The sequence below is a fragment of the Phalacrocorax aristotelis genome, chromosome 4 (assembly GCF_949628215.1).
Source record: "Phalacrocorax aristotelis chromosome 4, bGulAri2.1, whole genome shotgun sequence".
NCBI lineage: Eukaryota > Metazoa > Chordata > Aves > Suliformes > Phalacrocoracidae > Phalacrocorax > Phalacrocorax aristotelis.
In genome coordinates, this window is record NC_134279.1 from 57,810,650 (window position 1) to 57,823,626 (window position 12,977).

Here is a 12,977-nt window from a genome sequence, read left to right on the forward strand (position 1 = left end):
GGTCACGAGTTACATGTGCTCTTCAGTGACTCATTTATATTGTTTATTACCATCTCTTTTCAATATCGTGGCAGTGTTTTCCTAGATCAGCCTCAGATAGTAAAATAATTTGAACTTGAAATAAAAAATGTAATTACTAAAATTTCTAGTTATTATGCCAAACTCAGTATCTGAACTATAGCGTGGAATTTATCACTGCTTTATATAAGGTAATTGGCAGATGCTAACGTTTGGAGAATGGAGTTACAAGCAGCAATATATTACATTATATTGGTTTTATCCAGTCTTCTTTAGAATATAAAATGTGTTCACAAAATCTCCTAGCCAGAATTACCAGTTAAATACGGCTGTGTGTATGGTTTTGCAGAGGTACATCTCTGTTGCTAGTTGTTTCTAAGGAGATAATTAATAGCTTCATTTTGTGTAACAGACTTCATTTTTCCAGTATTTCTGAAGTTTTAACTGCTCTCCTCAGTTGTAGTGATACTGGAATGAAGGCTGTATTTGGTTTTTTTCTGTTACAGGCTCTGTTTTTCAGCCATTCAGACAAAAATTCAGATACAAGCATTTCTTTCTGAGTGAAACGTGACCAGACAATTTTGGCAAGTGGGAATCTCGTCAGACTGTTTTATTCCTTTGTATGTTTATTAAAAATAGAGACAACTATTTAAACATTTTAAAAAAAAAAATCTTTGGTACTTTTCTAAAACCTTACTGGCTTCTGTGAGTTAGTTTTTTCTCTTTAATTTTTAAAAAGAAATGACTAACCAGATTCCCTGTTCAGTGTTAAAAGGGAATGGTAAGGCTTTGCAGGTGCTGCACTCCCCTTGGGCTCTCACTTCTGATTGCTTCATTTTTTTATTATTTTCCCATTCTTTTAAAAACGTTCCTATCATTGCTGTGTTGCTGAGTCTCTGAAGATGGAGGTGAAGCGGAGGCTGGATGATGGGGTGCACCAAATGGATTCCTCCCTGAGTTCTGCAGAGACCAGTGCCAAAGGTTTTCGGGGAGCAGCCCTGTGCCCCATCGTGCTGGACCCTGTAAGAAAGACCTATGGTGCAAAGCAAGCTTTCGGTAGAGGGGAAAGATCTGGTTTCCCGAGGGAGTTAGCAGGTCCTGGTAAAGGAAGGTGGCAGAGGCAGGAAAGCCCAGTGAAGTCCCCTCTGTGTTTTTCAGTTTTCCTCAAATGAAGTTTGCTGCTTAAGTTACATCTTTTATGTTTTTATGTAATCTTCCATTTTAGTCCTTAAAATCCTCTACCACACCTCTTTTACTGTAATGTTTTTTCGCCAGAATTGTTCTCTGCTTCTTCCCTAATAACATCCTCATGAATAGCTGGTTTGGGGATCTTCTCCTGTACAGATAAGACTTTAGTCTTCTGTCTTTAGTGAGGCAAAACTCCAACTGAAAAGTATCAGTCCTCTCTCTGCGACCTGTCCTTTCACGTGAATCTGCCTGCAGAACGCCAGTTGTGAACTTCCAACTATGTTGATGTTTAAGTTGGTAGCGCTGATTTCAGAAGTTGGGTGGTGACAGCTCACACTTATCTTAGGCAGATGTCCAGGTAGCAGCTTGCTGACGAGGATTCAACAACGTGCCCATGCCAGTGTGGGCAGATCTAGGATAACGTCGGCCTGTCTTGCTAGTGATGGCTCTCATGTATCCCATGTTCAGGCAGGGATAGAAAGTGAGGTGAAGGATCAGCTGCAAGCTGACTGCCCAGTCTCCTGCGATGAGGACTGACTTTGGACTTCATTTCTGGAGTGTATGTAGGCAGTGCAGCCACCCTGTTCAGTAAGGTCTTTCTCCAAAGAAAGAGCTGGCTTTCAAAGGTCTGCAGTGCTGTGTGAATCTGCATGACGCCTGGGTAAAGATATACCTCATTCCTGTGCAGAATTTTGAATCGGTTACATCTTAGTTTTTCCACTGCTAAGGGGTTGAGTCTTTCTTGCTGTAGAAAGACAAGTTATACAGATAATAGGAATCCAAGTGTCTTGAAAAAATCCTGTCTGCTTTCTCACGGTTCTCTTATTCTAGAGTGGCTCTCTTTTTATTCTAGTTCAGTAGGTTGACTTAGTGCAAGCACTACCCAGCAACAACTAAAACCTCAGTGTGTTATGAACATTATTCTCATCCTAAATCCAGAAAACACAGCACTATACCAGCTACTAGGAAGAAAATTAACTCTGTCCCAGCTGAAACCAGGACAATGGTGCATCATGTTTGACTTGCACACCAAGTTCTTTCATCTGTTAGAACAGTCAGAAAACTGAGGAGGTTTTCCAGTTCGTGCCAGTAGGAAATCACAACCTGTGAAACAGTCATCCCTGATGCTCTGTCTGATCCTGAGGTGTGTTCACAAATTAGGCAGGGGGGGACACATTTCATTTTTTTTTTAAGTAGGTTTGCATAGCTAACATGGGGAACGGTGTTTCACTCTGAACATGTGAGATCTGGCTCTGTCCAGTTCAGATGGTCTGAGGTCAGCACCTCTGTGCAATGAGCATGCAGACACCAGCAACATGCATCTCACACACAGGTGTCAATCATAGTCATTTTGTGTGGAAAATACAGCTTGTTGAAAGTCCTCAGCTATACTGATTGAAAAGAAATCTGAAGTTTAATTCCTGTTCTATCTCAGACTGAATGCAAACATATTTTGGTATATTTTTTGCCAATGGTAAAGTTTTCAAAGTAAACTAATATTACTCAGTTAAGTGATTTTTTTTTTTTTTAATCCCAGGGTGCTCCCAGCTGTTTCACATTATTTCCTTCCAAGTATTCATTCACATACAAGAGAATTTCTTCTCTTCTACCTAAATGTCGTAGAAATGTTGGGCTTTTTAAGCCTCTGGGTTAATGATTTTCTTTCTGCTATGAGTTTTGTCTGCTTTTACTTCATAGTAATTTCTGTTCTGGTCTTTCTGGTACTGTGTGTCATTACAACAATAAATAACAGTATGTTGGTTACTCTGCTTCTCTGGTTCCTTTATGTATTTGGTTGATTGGTTTGAAAGGAGTAACTTAATGCGTCCATAGCATAGCACTTTACTAACTGTATATTTAAATACATCTGTTCACATACATATGTATGTGTAGCGAGGACAGAAGTAGTGCCTATCTTAAAGTGAAGAGAATAACATTTCAAGTGCTGGCAATGTTGAAGTATGGTTAATACTGTAAACTGTATGAACCTTAACTGAGGTGAAGCTTTGCCTCTCTGCATAAAAAAAGATTATTATTTTCCTATTCCAGCATGCTTTGAAAAGCCCAATATGTAAGTTTTATGAACAATGACATTGTGGTATTTTGGAGTTTCATGAACCAGTTATTTAAACTTACCCATGTATATCTGGGCTTACAGATGTTGCCGCACATACTTAAGTGTGATGTTTAGATATTTGATTTTTGCACGTCACTTTTTGCATGATGTGGTCAAGTGATTTAACTGTTTTGCTTTTATTTTCCTGTTATATGGTTGAGAAGAGTGCAGCTGAGTTGTTCAGTTGGAAAAGAAAAATGGACATGGTTGAAGACGATTGGGCTTTAAAAGCTTTGGAGTCAGTAACTATGTATGCTTAGACACAGTGGAGGCTACAGCGGGGGACATTTAGAGGCAGGTGTTTAGAACACTGGGGAATTTCTGGAACTGATTATATGAATGTTGCTGATTTCAGATGTTGGGTCATGGGTGAGGCTCATTACTGAATTCAAGTGTGATGATATTGTTGAGTTTTTCTTCTGCAGAATTTGCTCAGGTTAGTCCTCAAGTGGTAAATCAGTAATTTAAGAACTCTAAGGGGCTCTGGGGAAGAAGTAATCTGGTTTGTGCCATGAAGTGTAAGAGTTATTTCAAGTTATTGTACCAGTTGTGCGTGTGTGTGTGCATAATGTGTATAATGTGCATAGCAGAAATGAGAGAGATTTAGAAATAAGCAACTGTGATAAAACGCCTAGTAAGAGGCTTGAGGATAGACTAACAACCTTTTAATTCAGAAAAGAGATTAAGAGCAGCAGTATAACAACATGTTATTCATCTGTCATCCACTGAAGGTGTTATGAGGACTGTTTTGGTAGGTTAGAAACAAGTTGCCAGACTGGATGAGCCACAGCTCATTAGTATGAGCTTCCTTTATTCTTGGGGGGTTTTTTTGTGCTAGCTCAGTTTACTGTGCTGTTGTCAGCCTTCATCATGGCTGTTCAAGTGTTGGTGGAAATGTCCGTGCAGGAGGTTACTTGTTTCTCCCTGCAGCTTGACAGTCCTTGGAGTAGACCGCAGCAGCTGCCTAATAGCATGTACCATAATGACACCACCAAAACAGTTTAGCTGGGAAGTTTAGAAGAGCATTGGCTCCCTTCCCAGCCTCTGGGAAGCATGTATCCAGCAGAAGGTAATTGCCCCTGCTGGGATGGGGCTGGTTTGCACAGAGGTGATGCTGCTGCCTTTCTGGGAAGTGCTGCATGCTCTCCCCCTGGTGACATTTCTCACATGCATCTATAATCCCAGGTAAATCTGCGAATGATTTACCTAATTACAATATGAATTGCTGGCCCATTCTTAAGTCAGTAGGAAGTTTTTCAGTAGAGCCGGTATTTAATCTCTGTGGTGGCACTGTGGATGGGTTTTTGGTTTTTTCCTACACCACTTTAATACCAATTGAAAACAGTATGTTTGTTTGTGACAATCGGGGTGTGTGCAAAATCATCGCTCAGTTCTTTTGTTCTCATTGTTTTGAACAAGCAGTCTTTTAGATGTTGTCAGTAAAGCCAGTGCGGTTGTTTGATTGGTGGGGGGAGGTGTCTGTTCTGATAAGCTGACTTCGATTAGCAGAAGTATATGCTCTGCTACCATGCATTGAGAAGGGACGGTGCTGTGGTGAAGAGGATAGAGTACACCACAACTCCAAATTTTCTTTATATGCTGTGATTTAATGTACTTGAAGCTAAACCTTATTAGAAGAGCTAGTTTATCTGATGGTATTAGTTAGCTGCCATATTAGAACAGCTCTTTGGTAAGTAGTGTGTTTTTTTTCCTCTCTTTATAGGCTGAGTTAAACGAGGTTTGTCACCTTACTTTGAGCCTGTTTTTCTGGTGTTCATTTACACAGGAACTGTACAACAGCCGTACCAGCTGTGCATCACTTGCATTGGGGCAGACCCGTGGAAGAACTGTTCGTGTCTTACTAACACTGATTTTTTTTTTTTTCTTTTTTCTTCCCCCCTGTTCCTAGCAGATATATGGAGTGATCATTCATTTCAGACAGACCCAGACTTACCACCTGGCTGGAAAAAAATCAATGATATTGCTGGGATCTACTACTGGCACATACCAACAGGAACAACTCAATGGCAACGTCCCTTGTCCATCCCAACAGATCTCCAGGGGTCACGGAAAGGATCACTTGGTTCCATTACTCCATCTCCTACTCCAGAAACTGAGGTAACATACTGTGTCTTCTTGTGGGCTGCGTACTGTAAAGAAAATTGAAATAACTTTCTGAACTTGAAGGCTTAACCATTAGCTAAACTGATGTTTAGAATATGGGGCCTGATAATATCCCAAAGTGTAGCTATTTGTTGTTAATACCTTGTAAGTATCTATTTTCTGTGTGCTTTTTCTAATGGCTGTGCCTCATGAAACTTCCTAAACTTTGGATGTGTAGGATGAAATCACACATATCTCAATTAAATTAGACAGCCAGTGCCTGATTAATGTAAAACTATTGCAGTTCTGTAGCATGCGCTGAAGAGTTGCTGCATTATCTGGATACAGGATACATAAAATTTTTGCACATTATAGCAGCCTTTTGGCTGGACTCTTCATTTGCATCTTCTTTCTTTTTGGTTCACTTGGTAGGAGCATCACGCAAAGAGATATGAATCTTAATTTGAGACACTAGTTTCTTTACAGGGTAGTTTGTATTGAATAAACATTAAGTATTCTCAGATGTAAGTCTCTTAACATCCTGCCAGCAGAAAATATCTGCACAAGTGGATCACTGTGTTGCAGTCAGTCTTTAACTAGAAACAGAAAGAAATGCAGTCTCTCTTCCACATGTGCTGAAAGAGCAATATGTGATACTGCCTTTTAAAATAATCCTTTTAGGCACAATCCAGGGACTTGATTGATGTCATATAAGTAGAAAAATAAATTACCAGAAAGAAGAGTATGCTTCAAAAAACGCAATCACTTTGTTTTAGTAAGCTGGGAGGACTTCTATGGAATGAAATAGTAATATAAAATCAAATTGTTTTGAAATTAATTCTTTTTCATACTAACTTTCCAGAAGAAGGTCCACAGTTTTATGAAATAAAGGGAAGTCTTTGTGCTAGCTTTGAGTTCTGGATCAGGCGATCCTTAGTTTTTCGGGTTGGTTTTTTTTTTAAAAAATATATGTAGATATGACATTTCTTCTGTTCTTGATTTTGTTGAAATATACACTAAAATAACTTAAATGAAAGTTAAGAGGAGTTAAGGACATTCAAGTAAGTATTACCATCTTGACCCTGAAACTTTTATCCTGTATAGGCTTGAATATGTACATTCTTGTTTGTTATTTTAGCAAGATTGCTCCCACATGTTCATAAAGGCTACTCGTAAGGTTTGCAAACTTGACCACAACATTTCAGTTATGGTTTACATCAGTCAAGCTCCCGTGGAATGTACTGTGCACCAAGCAAGCTGGAAATTATTTCTGAGAGGGTTCATGGAGAAAGAACAACAATTGTTATAATTCAGCTAGAAAACAAGGGGGAAAAAAGACAGAAATGCTGAATGTAAAGTGCTGCACTTGCTTCCAGTATAAATTCCTGTAATGAACATGTGGGTGATATAACTTCACTGTTAAGTGTTTTTCGTACTCTAAAATAGGGAGAACAGGGCTTTAATTAGTAAGTTATAGATGCCCTTCATAAAAACCCAGAAATCAGTATGGTTGGTAAATTGCAGAAAGAAAATGCATTTATTAATTTGAAATATTTTTCTACCTCTGCTTAAAATGTCTTTACAATGAAAATTTCAGACCTGCTGGTAATGCGGGGGATGTACCCTAACCTTTCACAATTTTCTGTGCTTTAAATGAAGAATAGTTTGTGATTATAAATAATGATCAATAATTCTCAGCAGCATCACGCAGAATAAGAAATGTATGAATTATAACAACATAGATTTTAATATAGTGTATGCATATTAAATAAGACATTTGAGGAATCATTCTAAAATGCCATGTTTGTGAGTTCGTATTAGGCTCATCTAGGTTTTGATGTGGCAGTTCTAATTCAGTACGGAATTTGATCCAGCAAAGCTTTAGGCACATACAGTTCTGTGGCAGCATCAAGACAATATACTGTAGTGTAAAAGGTGATACAGAAAATAAGCAAGTTTCCAAAAATTGTATTAGTATGATATTATATGGTTATTTGAATTGTAGGTATAGACGAAGGTGTTTGTCTCTTAAAGGTTTCTGCATTCATCACTTAAACAGTACTGATTTTTTGACTCAGTGGTTATTAAGATATCATTGCAATACAGTACCAGCAGATTTACAATAATGGAGTTCAAAACAACGTGTCAATTGGGATTAGGACTTTGTGTGCTGCTGAATTCTGAAACTGCTACAAAGAAGGGGCGTACCTGGAGTTGTAATGAGAACTGTTAGGAAAAGTCTTATATTTCTTGAAACCACGGATGTTGAGCTTTATTAAGAGGGAACTGGAGGAAGAATCCTTTGGGATTCAGCTGATTCTGAGCAGAACCCCACTACAGAGCAGTAAGAAGGAAATAAGCCATGGTGTGAGATTAAGATACAGGGGTAGGTAATGACATAATTTGTAATCTAGGTTTAACAGTGTCAGCTATTGTGAATCTTTGGTTTTTCATCTCTCCACAATCAATACTTGCCAGCATCTAATCATCTCCAGGTCACTTGAAGGTGATACTGGTTTCAGTCCCTGTTCACTGCACTGCAGCCTATCCCAAGTGCTCCCCCTCTCCTTCCCCTTGAAGGATTAACCTGGACGTCTGTGATACAGTCAATCTGACACTTCACAAAAGATGTGGAATTTGATCTAGAATAGGGACTCCCAAACACATTTATCCCAACGCTACCATTGGCAGCAGCAGTTGGGGTGGCCAGCTTCCAGCTCGGACCACGTGTGAGCTGTGTACTGCTGGTTTCACAGGTTTGGAAGCCTGTGCTCCAAGATAATCTGGTTTGGGAGGGCTGGTTTAGCTCATTCCCACATGCTGAAATTTGTATTGCTTTGTTCTGAAAAGGTTGGGGGATATGTAGGTTTTAGGCAGATGAAAGAGTATAATCTAGGATTGAAGACTGGCATGGGTAGCATTTCATATCTGTCCCAATAGGCCTCTGTGAGTCCATAAAAATACTTTTATCTTTATCACATTTGTCTGTGAAGCGTCATGTGCTAGTCTTGAGATGAGTTTATTTGGGCTCTTTCAGCTTTTGATTTCGTCAAAGAAACATTTAGAAACATCTTCCCCCCTCCCCCCCCCCCCCCCCCCGAGTAATGCCTTTTTACCCTTTGTCTTGTTTCCTCCTTTTTTTTTTTTCTTTTTAAAATTATTTTATGTCCTTGTCTCTTAAATAATGTGATATACAGAAGCTTTGTTTCATTTGGTAGAATGTGGCTCACAGCTCAGGGCAGCCAACAAAGAACAGATCAAGTCAGCCATTTTTATGTTGTAGCTTACTTTAGATATTTAGCATAAAAAAAACCAGTTACTTACTATTGTTGAACAGAGAATCAGAAAAAAATGGGTAGGGAAGAATGATGCTGTAATGCATACAAATGGAAGAAAGGGTTTTAAAAGGGGAAAATGCAAAAATGTCTTACTTTTGCACAGGCTGCAAGGCAATTTTTCTTTCACAAGATAATCGGTAAATTTCAATCCAAAGCAATTATGGGTTAAGCATTATGCGAAAATCCTGCAGATTTAACAAAAATGCTAACAAATTATAAATATGAATAACCTGGAACATTCCTTTACTTCTTCCCCCTCAAAAGCATGAAAATGTATTTTGGTTTTGCACAGCTGAATTGAATTTGACTTAGTTTTAGATGGCTCTTTTCTCCTGTGTGCTGCCAAATGACTTCCTTTGTGAATCCTCGACTTTTGTGATGTTGCTTTCCAAACTTTAGAGATTTTGCTGCCTCTTTCCCGTTTCCTGTGCAGAGAAAAAGCCAGAGGGTTTAATTTTCAATAAGAGCTTCTCTGAGATCATGGCAGAATTTGGTGATGGTAGTTGTGTCTTCTTATAGCCTGACTCATCCCAGACCTGGATCACCTCTAGAAGTTCTTCCTTAGGTAACATAACCACTAGTGGCTAATAGTTAAAGAGGAGAGGCTTAGTAGGGAAAGCTAACAACTCACTTAATACAAAGGCATTTTAGGAAATAGTTACTCTTGGGAATTTTTTCTCACAAATAATTCCTCCAGTGGGGACGTATTGAGAACACTTCTGAGGTGAGAAGTCCGCCCGCCAAATTTATGCATTGGGCCATATTAATAGGTACCACTTCATCCTGGGGCTGAGCTGGACAACCTGGGAGAGCTCATCTGAAAATGGGCCACTAATTACAGGAATGCTTGATTTGGTGAAGCTACAAAGAGATGGCTCTGGGTCTCTCAGCAACCAGATCTGTTGCACCTGGCTCTTGCTCAGGACTGTGGGATTTCTGTCCTTGAGGGGAAGAGGAGAGGGGCAACTCCAACATCAGCTGCTTCTCCCAGACTTTACAGAGAAGGATGAACCTCAGGTTGCTGTAGTGGCAAATGCACTTGCTACACTAGTACTTTATTGCACCAGTGAATGCCTCTGAAATTTTTGAGAAACTTGAATGGAGAATGAGACGATGGGTGGTTTGTTTGGGGTTTTGTTTGTTTGTTTTGTTCTATTTTTTAAAAAAGCTGCTAGACTTTGCAAAACTACTTTTTCAACAAGAAATCTCTCTGCACTCCTTACTAATACTCCTTCTCTTCACTGTCCTTTTCTTTTGCTTTCTCTCTATAAATACTTGATTTTTACCTTGTATGTATTATATCCTTGTATATATCATTGTGTTTCAGTATACCTAGTTCCAATAGTGTTAGGGTCTTTTAACAAAAGTGCCAATCAAGTAGAAATCCTGATGTTTCCCCTTAATGCTGTTTATCAAAGGCTGTAGCAGCTGTGGCCAACATTCATATTCAGATTCATTTTGCTTGCTTTTAAGATCACAGTTAAAGAGTAATTTCATTGTCTGTTCCTAATTTATATTAACTTTCCTTGTTTCAATCATTTGTTTTGGTAAGTAACTGTTAGAGGCATGTCTTCTCTCCCCTTTCCTCCAAATGCCATAGTGGAATAATTAGTTGAAGTATGAGGTGATCTGTTCCCTAACCCATCCTGTAAATATCAATGCTAACAACAGTGTCTTGTGTTTTTTTTTCTTTTTCTTTCCTTTTTTTTTTTATCAATGTGCTTCTTCCTGTGTGAATAATTATGTGTCTAGAAACAGCCATGGAGTGATTTTGCTGTACTGAATGGGGGAAAGATAAATAGTGACATTTGGAAGGCAAGTATATTGTCAGATTTTAGAACCTTTAATACTGTTACCCTTGTTTTTTGCATGGCAGTGGCTGTTTTTTTCCCTTTTTATTTTTCCATGAATGTCATTCATAACCTAGGCTGAAGTGAATGGGGATACTGCTAGGGATGTCTAGCTCACAAACATGCTGCCTTTTCTGATCTTTCCACTTGGGGTGGATTCAGCCTAAACTAGCAGAGCAACTGCCATGATGTAATGAGTAAGATGCCTGCACTGAATGAAATGCAGCTTGAGAATATATGCATGCCTCTCTTCAACTTCAGCCAGAAATACTATTGCTTCTTTGCAGGGAGGATATAATTTTCCTTTGAAATAAGAAATTACATGGTGGTGCACTTAATACTATATTAATAGCACTTAACACTATACTAATAGCGCTGCCTTTATCTCTAGGATCTGCATGCAGCCACTGTGAACCCAGACCCAAGCCTGAAAGAGTTTGAAGGAGCAACGTTACGATATGCCTCTTTGAAGCTCAGGTACAGTGTCTTCAAAAGTCTCTGTGGAATGACCAGGTCCTTTTTGTGCTGTGCTGTAATTTTTATATGACTTTAAGATTCATTTTTGTCTTTTTTGTTTTTCTGTAACAGAAATGGTCCACAGTCTGATGATGATGATTCTTGCAGCATCAACAGTGATCCAGAAGCCAAGGTCTGTAAGAAGATCCACAATGGGATAACAGTTAAATTTTCAATTGTAAACATAACTTGCAAGGTACAGAATGTCTCCTAGGTTTTGAAATTAACTGTATTCCTACTCTTGGCACAATGTAGATTGACCACGCAAGACTAATTCCATCAGAGGAGTTTGCAGATTTGAAGCTTCATTCAGTTTGTTCAGGAAAGTGTGACTTATTTTAAAATCACATAAGCCAAGAAATGGAATGTTACAGCTCAAGATTCTACCGTCCAACTGTAATAACTGATGCTTTGCACAACTGAGTTTTCCATCCTGAGTGAGAGAGGACTCCATCATGGCTGGATAGTTTCTTGGGGGATTCAGTGACAGAATTTGCTCTTTATTCTCAAGTTTGTCCCTTTAAGTACTCTTTGTTGCTTATGTGGCTGCTTGAGCTTGCAGCTAGTAACAAGGAAGTTACTTTTTAGAACAAGGAGCTTTGTATGGATGCAGCCTAATTTGAGGATAAAATTTATAGAGGAAAATGAGACCATTATGTGAACAAGCGCCATAATTAAATCAGAGCCTTTACTCCTGTAATCTAAGGTTTTTTTGAGGAGAAGGAATCAGCTGAAGGTTTTGAATGCTTGTATACATACCTCCAGGTTTGTCCTGATGCAAGCACAAGGCAAAACCATCAACCATTTTTAAGGATGTATGTGAATCTCTATAATCAGAAATCCAAGTAATTTAAGTGTTTTGGCTGCGCCATACACCTGCAGGGACTGACAGAATCAGAAGCTACTTACATGCAGGAAGACAGTATGTAACAGAGTTAATAATTATAACAGCATTAATGATATATTTTAGGAGAGAAAACAGACTGATCAGGGTACTTAAACTTCTTTGTCATCTTGATTATTTGGCTTGTGATGTTTAAATCAGACCTGAATAAATGTGTTTTGCTTGGCAGGCTGGCAGTTAAAAAGCAAGGGTTTCAGCTGCGCTTGTTACAATGACAAGCACTAAACTCTGAGCAGAGTAAATGGAGCAGGAACAATGACAAGCATTAGGTACCAGTCCTCAGAACCAGAAAGCTGTTGCTTTCAAGATAAGCCTTACAGTATGGAAAGCATTATAGGGAGGCAGTATTTTGATATGTCTCTTTCCCAAGTGATCTGCACTGGGTAGAATTAGGAGCCCTTCCTGCATGGAGAACCATAGCAGTATTTGTGTGGGCGAGTAACTCATGTATCATCATCTCACTTCCTTCTCTGTCTTGCTGTTTAAACTTCAAAATTTATGGAACTGATACCCATCCAGTGTCAGGGAAATGGGTCAGTGCCACAAGCTTATCCTCTTTCATCTATAACAGCTGGTTTTGTTTCTCCTGTTTAGGGAAAACCATGCTGATGATGCTTAAATGGGTAATCAAAACTGAGTGCTGAAACATTCACAGGAGTGACTGAGAGGAGCAAGACAAGAAATAGAGGAGAAACCATACATGTTTGGGTTGTGTGGGGTTTTTGTTTTGTTTTTTTTTTAATCACTTGAATCAAAGCACCTTACCTGCTCTCTGTCACTGCCTGATGGGGATGTTGTGCAGGAGCAGTAGTGACCTGTGTACGTGGTCCTGTGGGTGAAGCTCAGCAGCACTGATGTTGCTTTGCAGCCAGAGAGGCTATGGGCAGAGCTGTTCGGTGCATCTGCCTCTGCCCTGAGGACAGGGCAATGGCTGTACCCCACAG

At 39.2% G+C, this 12,977-nt stretch overlaps 1 protein-coding gene across 14 annotated transcripts in view; it reads left to right on the forward strand.

Annotated features, from left to right (window-relative positions):
* APBB2 (amyloid beta precursor protein binding family B member 2) overlaps nt 1-12,977 on the forward strand; it is a 199,697-nt gene that overhangs the window by 121,069 nt on the left and 65,651 nt on the right. For 7 of the 14 annotated variants that reach the window (XM_075091604.1, XM_075091601.1, XM_075091608.1 and 4 more), the window contains 4 exons: nt 5,232-5,440; nt 10,516-10,578; nt 11,005-11,090; nt 11,202-11,262. In XM_075091604.1, coding sequence (XP_074947705.1) covers nt 5,232-5,440; nt 10,516-10,578; nt 11,005-11,090; nt 11,202-11,262 — 419 coding nt within the window. The remainder of the gene's footprint in view (nt 1-5,231; nt 5,441-10,515; nt 10,579-11,004; nt 11,091-11,201; nt 11,263-12,977) is intronic. The other 7 variants (XM_075091614.1, XM_075091615.1, XM_075091611.1 and 4 more) reach the window with 3 other exon arrangements.